The sequence below is a fragment of the Pyrgilauda ruficollis genome, unplaced genomic scaffold (assembly GCF_017590135.1).
Source record: "Pyrgilauda ruficollis isolate IOZ18807 unplaced genomic scaffold, ASM1759013v1 scaffold48, whole genome shotgun sequence".
NCBI lineage: Eukaryota > Metazoa > Chordata > Aves > Passeriformes > Passeridae > Pyrgilauda > Pyrgilauda ruficollis.
This window is the reverse complement of record NW_024526377.1, coordinates 4,809,993-4,821,728: the sequence shown is the minus strand read 5'-3', so window position 1 is coordinate 4,821,728 and position 11,736 is coordinate 4,809,993. Positions and strand designations below refer to the sequence as shown.

At 55.5% G+C, this 11,736-nt stretch overlaps 1 protein-coding gene across 2 annotated transcripts in view; it reads right to left on the bottom strand.

The window, feature by feature from the left end:
* Positions 1-3,020: 3,020 nt before the first annotated feature.
* Positions 3,021-11,736, bottom strand: part of TMEM39B (transmembrane protein 39B) — a 16,721-nt gene continuing 8,005 nt past the window's right edge. For both annotated transcript variants that reach the window (XM_041479314.1, XM_041479315.1), the window contains 8 exons: positions 10,270-10,454; positions 7,392-7,611; positions 7,041-7,124; positions 6,332-6,486; positions 5,183-5,519; positions 4,624-4,811; positions 3,642-3,762; positions 3,021-3,419 (listed from right to left, as the gene is read on the bottom strand). In XM_041479314.1, the coding sequence (XP_041335248.1) occupies positions 3,183-3,419; positions 3,642-3,762; positions 4,624-4,811; positions 5,183-5,519; positions 6,332-6,486; positions 7,041-7,124; positions 7,392-7,611; positions 10,270-10,397 (1,470 nt within the window). In that variant the 5' untranslated portion in view covers positions 10,398-10,454 and the 3' untranslated portion in view covers positions 3,021-3,182. The remainder of the gene's footprint in view (positions 3,420-3,641; positions 3,763-4,623; positions 4,812-5,182; positions 5,520-6,331; positions 6,487-7,040; positions 7,125-7,391; positions 7,612-10,269; positions 10,455-11,736) is intronic.

The window sequence follows — 11,736 nt, the reverse complement described above, 5'->3', positions numbered from 1 at the left end:
CTGTGCCCAGCTGGGTGGGACCAGGCAGGAATTGGTGCTCGGAGGTCCCAGGAACTGGGATAAGGGTGGGAGCCGCGGCCTCCCGGGAATGCTGGGACGGGCTTTTAGGGGAAAACAAGCACTTCCCATCAGCTGCATCCGCTGGGAAGCGGGAGGGGATTCCCGGCGGGCAGCAGGAGGGTGAAGTTGTCCCATTTTGGGTGTGCACAGGGAGGGAATTTCTGCCGCTGTCCTGGGGTTCTGTGTGACACCCCAGGATGTGTCCTGGCAGACGGGAGCTCCCTGTCCCCGCTGTCCTGGGGTTCTGTGTGACACCCCAGGATGTGTCCTGGCAGACGGGAGCTCCCTGTCCCCGCTGTCCTGGGGGCCTGTGTGACACCCCAGGATGTGTCCTGGCAGATGGGAGCTCCCTGTCCCCGCTGTCCTGCGGTTCTGTGTGACACAGACGGGAGCTCCCTGTCCCCGCTGTCCTGGGGTTCTGTGTGACACCCCAGGATGTGTCCTGGCAGACGGGAGCTCCCTGTCCCCGCTGTCCTGGGGTTCTGTGTGACACCCCAGGATGTGTCCTGGCAGACGGGAGCTCCCTGTCCCCGCTGTCCTGGGGTTCTGTGTGACACCCCAGGATGTGTCCTGGCAGATGGGAGCTCCCTGTCCCCGCTGTCCTGCTGGCTGGGGGACCCCAGGCTTGGGTGGGATTGTCCATAATTCCTGCACTTTGATGTCACCACCTCCTCCCGAGGGATCCTCGCTACCTGCGGCAGACCTGCCCCTGGCATCTGGCTGCTAATCCCGGGATTAGCGGCCGCGGGGAGCGGCAGATGGAGCCCGGGACCCCCGGCGGGCAGCCCGGGACCCCCGGGGTGAGCACGGCAACTGAGCCCCCAGCGGAGCCACCTCCGTGGTGCTCCCGGGGGAATTCCCAGCGGGATCTCCCCCGGGATATCAACCCCGCCCGGGGGCCTGGGAAAGCCCCGGTTCGAGGGAAGTGAGACGTGTCACTGCTCGCGGTGACAGCTCCTCCCGGCTGCGTTTCTGGGAAAGCCAAGAATCCCCGTGTCCAGCTTCTTCTCGCCCCCGAAATATCCGCTGCGCTCTCGGGGTGGGGAAAAAGGGAAGGAGAAGAGGAAATGGCTGCGTGTCTCCATCCTGTGCCCACCCCAAACCCAGCTCCTTCATTCTCGGGGTCGCGGCCAGGCAGAGGGGAATAAGGGAGATGCCCCCAGGGCTGTGTCGGGGGTCTCTGCCCCCCAATTCCCAGCCAGGCCCCCCGTCCTGTGGCCGAGTGCCCCACGGCTGCGTGCTAACCCCAGGGTCTCCGTTCAATGGGAGGAAGGAAATCCTCATCCTCGGGAAAGGCTGGACACGGCCGTTTCCTCCCCCCCGTGTCGGGGCCCCGGCATCGCCCCCCGCCCCACCCGGCTGGAAATCCCGGCCGGACACCGGGTTCGGTCCTGCTGGGGTCACACGGGAAACAGGGACAGGAGGGGGGGCCGCTCTGTGCCCCCCAAACCCGCAGGATCTGCCGGGGGGGCTCGGGGGGTTCCGCAGCCGCTCCAAGCAGCGGAGCCCCTCGGTGTCCCCGGGAATGGGGGGTCCCGCTCCCTGCCGGTGCCGGTGCCGGTGCGGGGTGGGGGTGAGGGAAGGCACAATCCCGCGGGCTCGCCCGCCTCTGGCTCCTCTCCAGCCTCCGCTATTCCCACTGCTCCTTCCTATTCCTCGCCCTTTGCCCCGCTGACGGCAGCGCCGAAACGGCGGCGGCGGCTTCGCTCCGGTGGCCTTTGGTCCCTCCCGCCCTGTCCCCGCCGTGTCCCCGCCGTCCCTCGGGGCTCTGCCGGGCACCGACACCCCCTTTCCCTTCCCCGGCGCTACGGATGATGCTGCGACCGGTCCCGGTGCCGGTCCTGATCCCGGTCCCGGTCCCGGTTCTGCTCCGGGTCCCGGCTCCCCCGGACCCGCTCCGGTGCTCGATCTCCGCTTTCAGCGGCAATAATTCCCCCGCCGTGGTCGGGGCTGAATCGGGAGCGGTGTCGGAAGCGGGACCGGGACCAGCACCGGGACCGGATTAGGATGGAGATGGGAATCGGGACCGGGACTGGGATGAGAATCGGGATCAGGACCGGGGTCGGAATCCGGATTAGGATCGGGATGGGAATCGGGACCGGGACCTGGATGAGGACCGGGATCAGAATCGGGATCGGGATGGGGACGGGGACCAGGATCGGGATCAGGATGGAACCGGGGACCGGGACCGGGACCGGGAGCGCGCGCGCCGGGCGCCCCCTGGCGGCCGCGTGGCCCTGCCGGAACAAAGGCCGGAGCCGGGACCCCCCCGAGCCCCCCCCGAGCCCCCCGGGACCCTTTAGGAGCCCCGGAACCCCTCCTGGGACCCCCGGAACCCTCCCGCGGGCAGGGGGGGCCCGCAGCCCCCACAGCGGCCGCACGGGCGCTGCTCCCGGCAGCGGGGACGGTCCCCGGGCCGGGGCTCTCGGGGATGCGCTGCCTCCCTTCCTCCTCCCCCTCCTCCTCTTCCTCTTCTTCCTCCTCCTCCCTCCCTGACGGGCAGGTTGGGCAGGAGGAGCCTGGGGAGAACACCCGACCCGCGGGTAAAGGAGCAAAGGGGAGCGGCCGGGGCTCCCCAAACCCCCTCAGCTCCCCCCGTGTCCCCACATCCACAGGGGACCCCTCAAAGCAGGGAGCTGCGGCAGCTGGGGCTCTTTAAAAATACACATTTTTTACACATTTAAAAATACACATTTTAGAGAAATGACATCACCTTTCCCTACAAAGAGCATGGGGAGGGGGCACAGGAGCTCCTGGGGACCCCCAAAAGGACAGGATGAGGGTTCACCCCCTCTTAAAGGAACCCAGCTGGAAGTTTTAACACACCTCTAACTCATCCTCCTCCTCCCTCTCCACCCCAGTCAAACCTCAGCACCATTAAAAAAACCCCTCCTCACACCCAAACAGCAGCAAACCTTTTGGTGGAGGTGGATCCAAACAACAAACACGCAAACAACTTGTTGGGAGTAAAAAAATATGTTTTTTTTTTTTCCTTTTAATTACATCAGTTATCAAAGAAAACGACAACAACAAAAAAAGCAGTGGTAACAAAAATACAAAGCTCTGAGGGTTTCTCGTTTTTGTTTGTTCTGTAACACGCTGAGAGCATCAGTGCAATTGTTTTAATTTAACTTCTGCTCTGAGTCCCTGCTGGCAGCATAGGAGTAGGCTTTGCCCAGCACCAGGCGGTCCCGCAGCAGCTTGAAGAAGGCGTAGTAATTGCTGAAGAGGATCAGAGCCAGAGAGATCGTCTGGTGCCACTTCTCCGAGGAAATCAGAGAGTAGAGCTGGTAGAAGATGACTGCTCCTTCCAGCAGGATCAGGATGTTGAGGATTCTCAGTGGTTTGCTGAAAAAGAACTGTGGGAGAGCAGGGTGAGGCACTGGGCAGGAGGTGGAAGCTTTGGGTGAGGATTCCTCTGGCTCTGGATGGAGTCACTCTCGTGGCACAGGGCAGAGACGCTGCCTGAACCCCACCCTGGGCACTGACCCCCCCCAGCTCCATCAGCCTGAGGTGTCCAGGCCACCAGGAGCAGCATCCTGCTGAGTTATCCCTGCTCCAGGAAGGAGAGGGGAGCTTACGTGGAATCGGAAGTGCGAGACGTCCGAGGGCACGGCCACGTTGTAGTGGCCCACGGCCTTGTAGACGTTCTTGCTGTGCTTCACCAGCACCCCCTGAGGCCACATGCACTCCTCAGTCCACCTGCAGGGAACAAGAGATGCCCTAATCCACCTGCAGGGGACCAAAAAATGCCTTAATCCCACCTGCAGGGGACAAAAAAAGCCTTAATCCCACCTGCATGGGACAAGAGATGCCTTAATCCCACCTGCATGGGATAAAAAATGCCTTAATCCCACCTGCATGGGACAAGAGATGCCTTAATCCCACCTGCATGGGATAAAAAATGCCTTAATCCCACCTGCATGGGATAAGAGATGCCTTAATCCACCTGCAGGGGACAAAAAAAATGCATTAATCCACCTGCAGGGGACAAAAAAAAACCTTAATCCACCTGCAGGGGACAAAAAATGCTTTAATCCCACCTACAGGGAACAAGAGATGCCTTAATCCCACCTGCAGGGGACAAAAAAATGCATTAATCCACCTGCAGGGGACAAAAAAAAAACCTTAATCCACCTGCAGGGGACAAAAAAATGCCTTAATCCACCTGCAGGGGACAAAAAAATGCCTTAATCCATTTGCAGGGGACAAAAATTGCCTTAATCCCACCTGCAGGGGACAAGAGATGCCTTAATCCCACCTGCATGGGGCACTGGGCTCTGCTGCCTCCCCAGCAGCAGTGAGGAGTACTGGAATTCTGCTCCCAGTTTGGAATTGTCACCATGGCAGTGACAAACTGCAGGTAGCTGTGGCCAGGAGCAGCAGGCACCTTGCCAAAAATCAGCTCTGCTTGGCAGGGACAGTGCCCAGAGTGTCTGTGCTGCTGGATGTGTCAGCCAACAACGCTGCTCTCACTTTTCTCTGGTTTACTTTAAGGCTGAGCTCCCCACCCACCCAGCAAAAGGAAAAGTCCAGCCTCAAGCCCAGCAGAGAATTCCTTACTGATGCTGCAGCACGTTGGAGCAGAGGGCTGGATCCACCTTCTGCCAGCAGCCCAGGTGTGCTGCAGCTTTGTGGAGCAGGTCACAGTAGCGTGCAGGGAGCAGGTACTGCATGAGGATCACCGAGGTGCTGATGGAGACCAGCAGGAAGAGCTCACAGGACCAGCGTTTGTCGTAGTACTGAGTGTTCTGGGGGGGACAGGAAGGTGGGACAGTGTTTGGGCACTGTGGGACACGTTTGGACAGCCTCACCTGCCCAAGGTATCACCACACAAAGCACTCGGGCAGGCAGGTAAAACGAGGGCTCTGCGTGGAGCTGTTGATCCTGGAAAGGAAGAGCCCACATGGGATGGGGGATGGAGAATTCCTGCAAAAGATTTGTGCCACCATCACCAAAACCAGGAAGGCAGGTCCTGATGCTCCCTATGCCCAGCTGATGGAGCACCAGCCCCTCAGGGCACAGGGACAGCCTCACCCATTTACCACCAGACATTGAGAATTCAACCACCACAAGTAAGGACTGTCCTCCTTCAATGTGTCACCTCCCAGCCAGGCCTCACCTTGACAAACCACACAGGCACGAAGGCCACGTAGTAGGCACTGAGCATGGAGCTCACCAGCACCTCCTTCATGCGCCAGTTGAAGTCCATTTTCAGGAATTCCACCTCGTTGCGGATGAGGTCCGGGGACAGGCAGCAGGCGTGGCTGGGCATGGCCTCCATGCCGTACATCTGCCTCGTGTGCTGCTTCCAGGTCTCCTTGAGCACTGTCAGGTAGTCCCTGCCCCGGGCTGTCACCTCCCCCGTGTCCCTGGGGCCAATGTTGGCCACCTGAGCAAAGAGCCCGGCCTTCCGAAAGTCACAGTTCAGCTGGAGGAAGGGGATATACATCCCAAACCTGGAAAAGCACAGAGCTCAGGAGCTGCGTCCCATCCCACTGGGATCACCAGCCCAAATCTCCCTGTGGGGTTCTGAGCTGGGGGAGTTCAAGGCTTGGAGCAACCTGGGAGAGGGGAAGGTGTCCCTGCCACTGCTGAATGAATCCCAAACCCATCTGGGATTCCATGATTCCAAAGGGAAACTCCCAAAAAGAGCTCTGAGCTCAGACACAGGCAGCAAATATCTGGGGCTGTTTCTCCCTGCACCAAATCTCTGTGGATATTTCCCCCTGCACCAAATCTCTGGGAATGTTTCCCCCTGCAGCAAATCACTGGGGATGTTTCCCCCTGCACCAAATCTCTGTGGGTATTTCCCCTTGCAGCAAATCTCTGTAGGTATTTCCTACTGCATCTACCAGGGAGGAGGGAGCTATTTCCACTCCAAACATTTCCTTTTGATAGGAAACAAAAACCAGGAGCTGTTTGAATCCCTTCATCTGGCAGAGGAGCTCAGGAACAAAGGGAAAACAAAGCCCTGAGTTTTGTGAGCGCCATGGGAAAAGCACACAACTCTTTTCAGCAGCAATAATGAGTAATAATTAATGCTCACATCAAGCTGAAACAGGGGTCAATGTCACAGATATGTCCTGCCACCATGGAATGTGACACAGCAGGAGGGAGAGGTGCAGGATAAACTCTGTGTCCATGGGCAGGGACACTTTCCACAAGCCCAGGCTGCTCCAAGCCTTGGAGACTCCCAGCTCAGAACCCCAGAGGGCTGCAGGGAGCCTCCCCCTGGATTTTGGGCGGATTCCCCAGCCCTGATACTCACGGGTAGCACAGGAACAGGAGGTTGAGGAAGGAGTAGGTCCTGAAGAGGTGGATGATGGAGCGACACAAACTCCAGCCCGTGCCCGTGAGGACGGCGAAGCGAGTGACCACCAGGAAGATGGAGCGTGGCAGGGAGACTTTGCCACTCTGGGAAGCCTGTGGGACACAGGAGAGAGCTGGGCACAGCTGGGCATTCCCTCTTCTTAAAGGAGAAAACTCTGTGTAAAACCACAGCTAAGAAGGAAATGGCAGTGCCCAGCTGACAGCAGGGCAGGGAGGCTTTCTGTGGAATTTGGGCTCTCCAAAACCTCTGGAATTTGGGCTTCATTGCTCAGGGAGTTTCTAGGTAAGGTCTGGTAGTCACCAGTGCCCAGCACACTCTCCTGGCACTGCTCACCATGGGATGCTTCCACAGTGAGCAGCCCCAGCTCTTCACTGGGGAAAGCTGGAGTGATGGAGAGAGCAGGAAAAGAGGCAAAAGGGAGAAGGGAATCACAGCCACTACAGTCTGGCTGAGACAGAAATTCAGAGAGTCAGAGAAGGACACAGACCCAGCAGGTCTGGGGAGCTCAGTTCTGTTCCTCGCACTGGAAACCTTTCCTGGGCTTCTGACTTGGATCACAGAGGTCTTCAGGGAAGGATGGAGGGGTGGGATGGCAAAAGGGACCCAGAGCTTTACAAATCCCCTGGAAGGAGAGCTCTGACTTTACCTCCTTGACGACAGCACCGATGAGCCGCCGTGCCAGGACGATGGTTGTCACCGTCAGCACGTTGAAGTCGATGAGGTGAAAGTTCTGTGGGGACAAAACCAAAATTATTCCATTTCCATCAGCACCAGGAACACACATTCAACACACAAAGTCCCAAATTATTCTCTTTGGAGAATCTCTCTTCCAAGAGAACACCAAGCAGGCAGCCAGAGCCCAAAATGTGGGAAACAGGGAATGGCAGGAGAAACCCTGAAGGCTCAGATGCAGTTTTTATCAAACATTATAAAACAAGCTTTAGGTTTAGTGCTCCAAGAGACAGCCTGGGAGCTGCAGCTGCCCTTTGGTGCTTACCAGGGAGGTGTGAGAAGGAGGGTGGGAGGGTGGGTACCACCACACTGTCTTGTAGATGTTGATGTAGTGGACGAAGAGGGCGACGAGGTGGCAGAAGAAGAGCTGCAGCTCGAACAGGACGCTCCTCTCCACGGGCAGCTCGGGGATCTTGCAGTGCCGCAGGGGAACGACTGTCTGAGCTGCCAGGGGGGGGCTGGACAGGCCTGTCCCTGAGCCACTCCTGCCAGGGGGAGCCAAGAGCCAGGGGTGAGCAGGGGAATGCCCCCCAGCTCCCCCCCACAGGTCTGAGATTGATGGGGAAACTCCAGCTATCAGTGGCTGGCATAAATCAGAAATTTCAGGCAGATGTGAGCAGGGATTTGCCCACACAAAGCAGTATTTGCACCCAGGACATTTGATATTAAATCCCCTGTGTTGTTCAGACCCAGGGTTGTGTTCTGCTACTCCGTGGCTCTCTTAATTAATTGGAAACTTTCAGAGCTCAAGTTGGTGTTTACATATCTAAGAGTGCTTGAACATGAAAGGCAGAGCAATTACACACAAGGCCTTGTTCATTCTTCACCTTCTGTTCACCTGAGGAGGAAAAACGAGTTTAGCCAGAGGAGCCTCTTCCTGTGTGAGCAGGCACAGGATCCCAGACTGATCCTCTGGATCAAAGGGAATTAATATCTCCCAGATTGAGCTGCAATCTCTAAATAAAAACAGGCAAAGGAATCTGGGTGTGGGCCTCAAAGGAACTGCAGAGCACAAAGTGTTCCTGTAAATCCCCAAATTAAATTGTGGAGTGTGGATCCAGGGGGATGCAGGGGCATCAGGCCATGGTTTAAAACAGGAGATGGAGAACATAAAGTAAGGCCATGAGTGAGGGAAAAACCTGAGGAGCCTGAGCTGCCTCCCTGAAATGCCCAGATTCCCAAACTCGTGGTGATTCAGAGCCTCAGGACTGATAAACCATGGAATCACAGAATGCTTTGGGCTGGAAGGGACATCAAGGATCATCCAGGGCATGGGCAGGGACACCTTCCCCTATCCCAGGTGGCTCCAAGCTCCATCCAGCCCAGGCCTGGACACTTCCAGGGATGCAGCAGCCACAGCTTCTCTGGGAATTCCATTGCAGCCCCTTCCAGGAGAGGATTTCTTCCTAAAATCCCACCTGGCAGTGGGAAGGCATTCCCTCTGTCGTGTCACTTCACAGCCCTGCACAAAGCAGAGCTCTGGATGCCTTGGAGGTGAGCTGGGTGTGGATCTGTGCATGCCCTGCCTGGGATCAGGCTCTGGGTGTGTGCTTTTCCCAGGAAAGCTGGACTGCTCCACCTCCCATGGCCCTGCAATGACTTGTCTGGATAACTGCATCCCTAAAAATCCCTGGCTCAGGGCCCTCAGCTGAGGCAGACAGAACATTTTCTCTGCAGAGTAAATAAAAAACCTCCTGTTTGTGCTGCTGCTCCTTGGCTTCTCCCTCCTGCTCTGCCTCAGCATCCAGCTGATCCTAAAAAACCACACAGAGCCACATCACCTGAGCTAAACCCTGCCTGACAAACCTCAGGGCACTGGGGATGCAACAGCCCCAGCTGAGCTTGGGATATAAAATTGTCTCTATTTTGATTTCTCTTCCCCGGTCACTGAAGGGTTTTGAACTCTCCTGGAGTCCTGAGGAGTCTCAGGGACACCCATCCTAATTCCAAGGATGGACAAATGGGATGTGGGAAAGGGAACTGGGAGTTAATAGAAAAGTGAGGTGGGAATGGTTTCCCAGTCCCACAGGGTTGGGTTAGGTGGGATATTGGGAAAAAATCTTCACTGTGAGGGTGGGGAGGGGCTGGAATGGAATTCCCAGAGGAGCTGTGGCTGCCCCTTCCCTGGGAGTGTCCAAGGATGGGCTGGAACAACCTGGGATAGGGGGAGGTGGGGGGAAATGGGATGAGCTTTAAGGTCAGGGAATGGGATGAGCCTTAAGATGGAGGAATGGGATGAGCTTTAAGAGAGAGGAATGGGAGGAGCTTTAAGGTCAAGGAACAGCAAGAGCTTTATGGTCAGAGAATGGGCAAAGCTTTAGGGTCAGGGAATGGGGCAAGTTTTAAAATCAGGGAATGGGATGAGCTGTATGACCAAGGAATGGGATGAGTTTTAAGGCTGGAAAATGGAACAAGCTTTAAGATCAGGGAATGGGATGAGCTTTAAGGTTGGGGAATGGGACAATCTTTAAGATTAGGGAATGGGACGAGTTTTAAGATCAAGGAACAGGATGAGCTTTAAGATCAGAGAATGGGATGAGCTTTAAGTTCAGGGAATGGGATGAGCTTTAAGATGAGGGAATGGGATGAGCTTTAAGGTTGGGGAATGGGACAAGCTTTAAGGTCAGAGAACAGGACTAGCTTTAAGATCAGGGAATGGGATGAGCTTTAAGATGAGGGAACGGGATGAGCTTTAAGGCTGGGGAATGGGACAAGCTTTAAGGTCAGAGAACAGGACTAGCTTTAAGATCAGGGAATGGGATGAGCTTTAGGATCACAGAACAGGACAAGCTTTAAGATCAGGGAATGGGACGAGCTTTAGGATCAGAGAATGGCACAAGTTTTAAGATCAAGGAACAGGATGAGCTTTATGGTCACAGAATGGGACGAGCTTTAAGATCAGGGAACGGGATGAGCTTTAAGGTTGGGGAACGGGATGAGCTTTAAGATGAGGGAACGGGATGAGCTTTAAGATGAGGGAACGGGATGACCTTTAAGATCAGGGAACGGGATGAGCTTTAAGATCAGGGAACGGGATGAGCTTTAAGATCAGGGAATGGGACGATCTTCAAGGTCAGAGAACAGGACGAGCTTTAACACCAAGCTGCACCCCCAGCCCCAGCAGGGTGCCCGCCGTGCCCTACCTGGTCCGGGAGCGCACGCCGGTGACCGAGGAGCCCGAGGAGTGGCCGGCAGCCCCGGCGGCCCCGGGCTCGCACAGGGGGTTCCGGCAGTAGGAGCTCCTGTTGGGACCCCGGCGTCCCCCGGCCATGCCCAGCACTCTGGGGGTTCCTGGCTGCTCACTGCGGGCTGGGCTCAGCCCTCACCACTGCAGGGAGACATGGAGCGGGGGTTAATTAGCGTGGATTAATTAGTATTTCTTATGGAGCCTCGCTGTCACCAGCCCGTCAATCCCAATTTCTCCAAATTTAACTTGTGGAGCTCATCGCTCCAGGACTGTCGCTCCAGGATAATCCCAATTTCTCCACCTATTTTTGCCCTGTCCCCCACACTTCTCCAGGTCACCTCAGGGAGCTCCAGCCTTGCTGAGGTGCTGAGAATTCACCACTTTATAAGGAATTCCATCTGTATCCCTGTGGTGTCATCCCTGTTTACCATATTAATTAGCATGGATTAATTAGCATTTCTTATGGAGCATTCCAGGCCTCACTGTCACCACCCCATTGCTTCAGGATAATCCAAATTTCTGCAAATTTAATTTTTGGAGCTCGTCACTCCAGGATAATCCCAATTTATCCAAATTTAGTTTTTGGAGCTCATCACCCCAGGATAATCCAAATTTCTGAAAATTTAATTTTTGGAGCTCATCACTCCAGGATAATCCAAATTTCTCCACCTATTTTTTCCCTGTCTCCCACATTTCTCCAGCTCAAGGAGGGGTTGAGAATTCATCACTTTACAAAGAATTCCATCTGCATCCCTGTGGTGTCATCCCTGTTCTCCAGACTCGAGAAATGCTCAACAACTGGCCCCAAAAATTCAGAAATTTGGGATATTTGGTATAATTTTGTGTTGGAACTGAAGGGCACAGCTTTTCAAAATCATTGTTTTATTTTTGGCTCTTTAAGATGGGAAGAAACAACACATTTTTAGGGTATTTGTTGTTTTATGTTTTGATGGCACTGAGGTCAACGGGGCCAAGCTTTTCCAGTGCTTGTTTGCCACACACAAAACTCATCCCAAGCTTTTTCAAACTTCCTCTGGATCCTGTTAACCTCAGGAGAATCCACAGCAGCGATAAAAATCCCCCTTTCCAAGTGAAATCTGAGCTGTGAGGGAAACTCAGGCACATTCCTCTGCCTAGTGGATCACTTCCAGCTTTGCAATTTGCATCTGGAGCAACAAAATGTGTGCTGAAGGTTTAGAAACCGATCTCAAGGGAGTTTTAAAACTGATGCTGAGCTCGGGAATGCTCCAAAATCCCCGTCCCAGAGCTGGATCTGGAGGGAGCTGCTGTTTTTAGGAGCTGCTGGGATTCTTTTTTGGGGTTTTTGGGAACTGCAGGAGCTCTGGGAGCTCCAAGGAGGCTCTGGAGGAGCAGTGGAAGCTGCGAGGGCACACACCGGGGGGAATTTGGGGTCCAGAGAGGT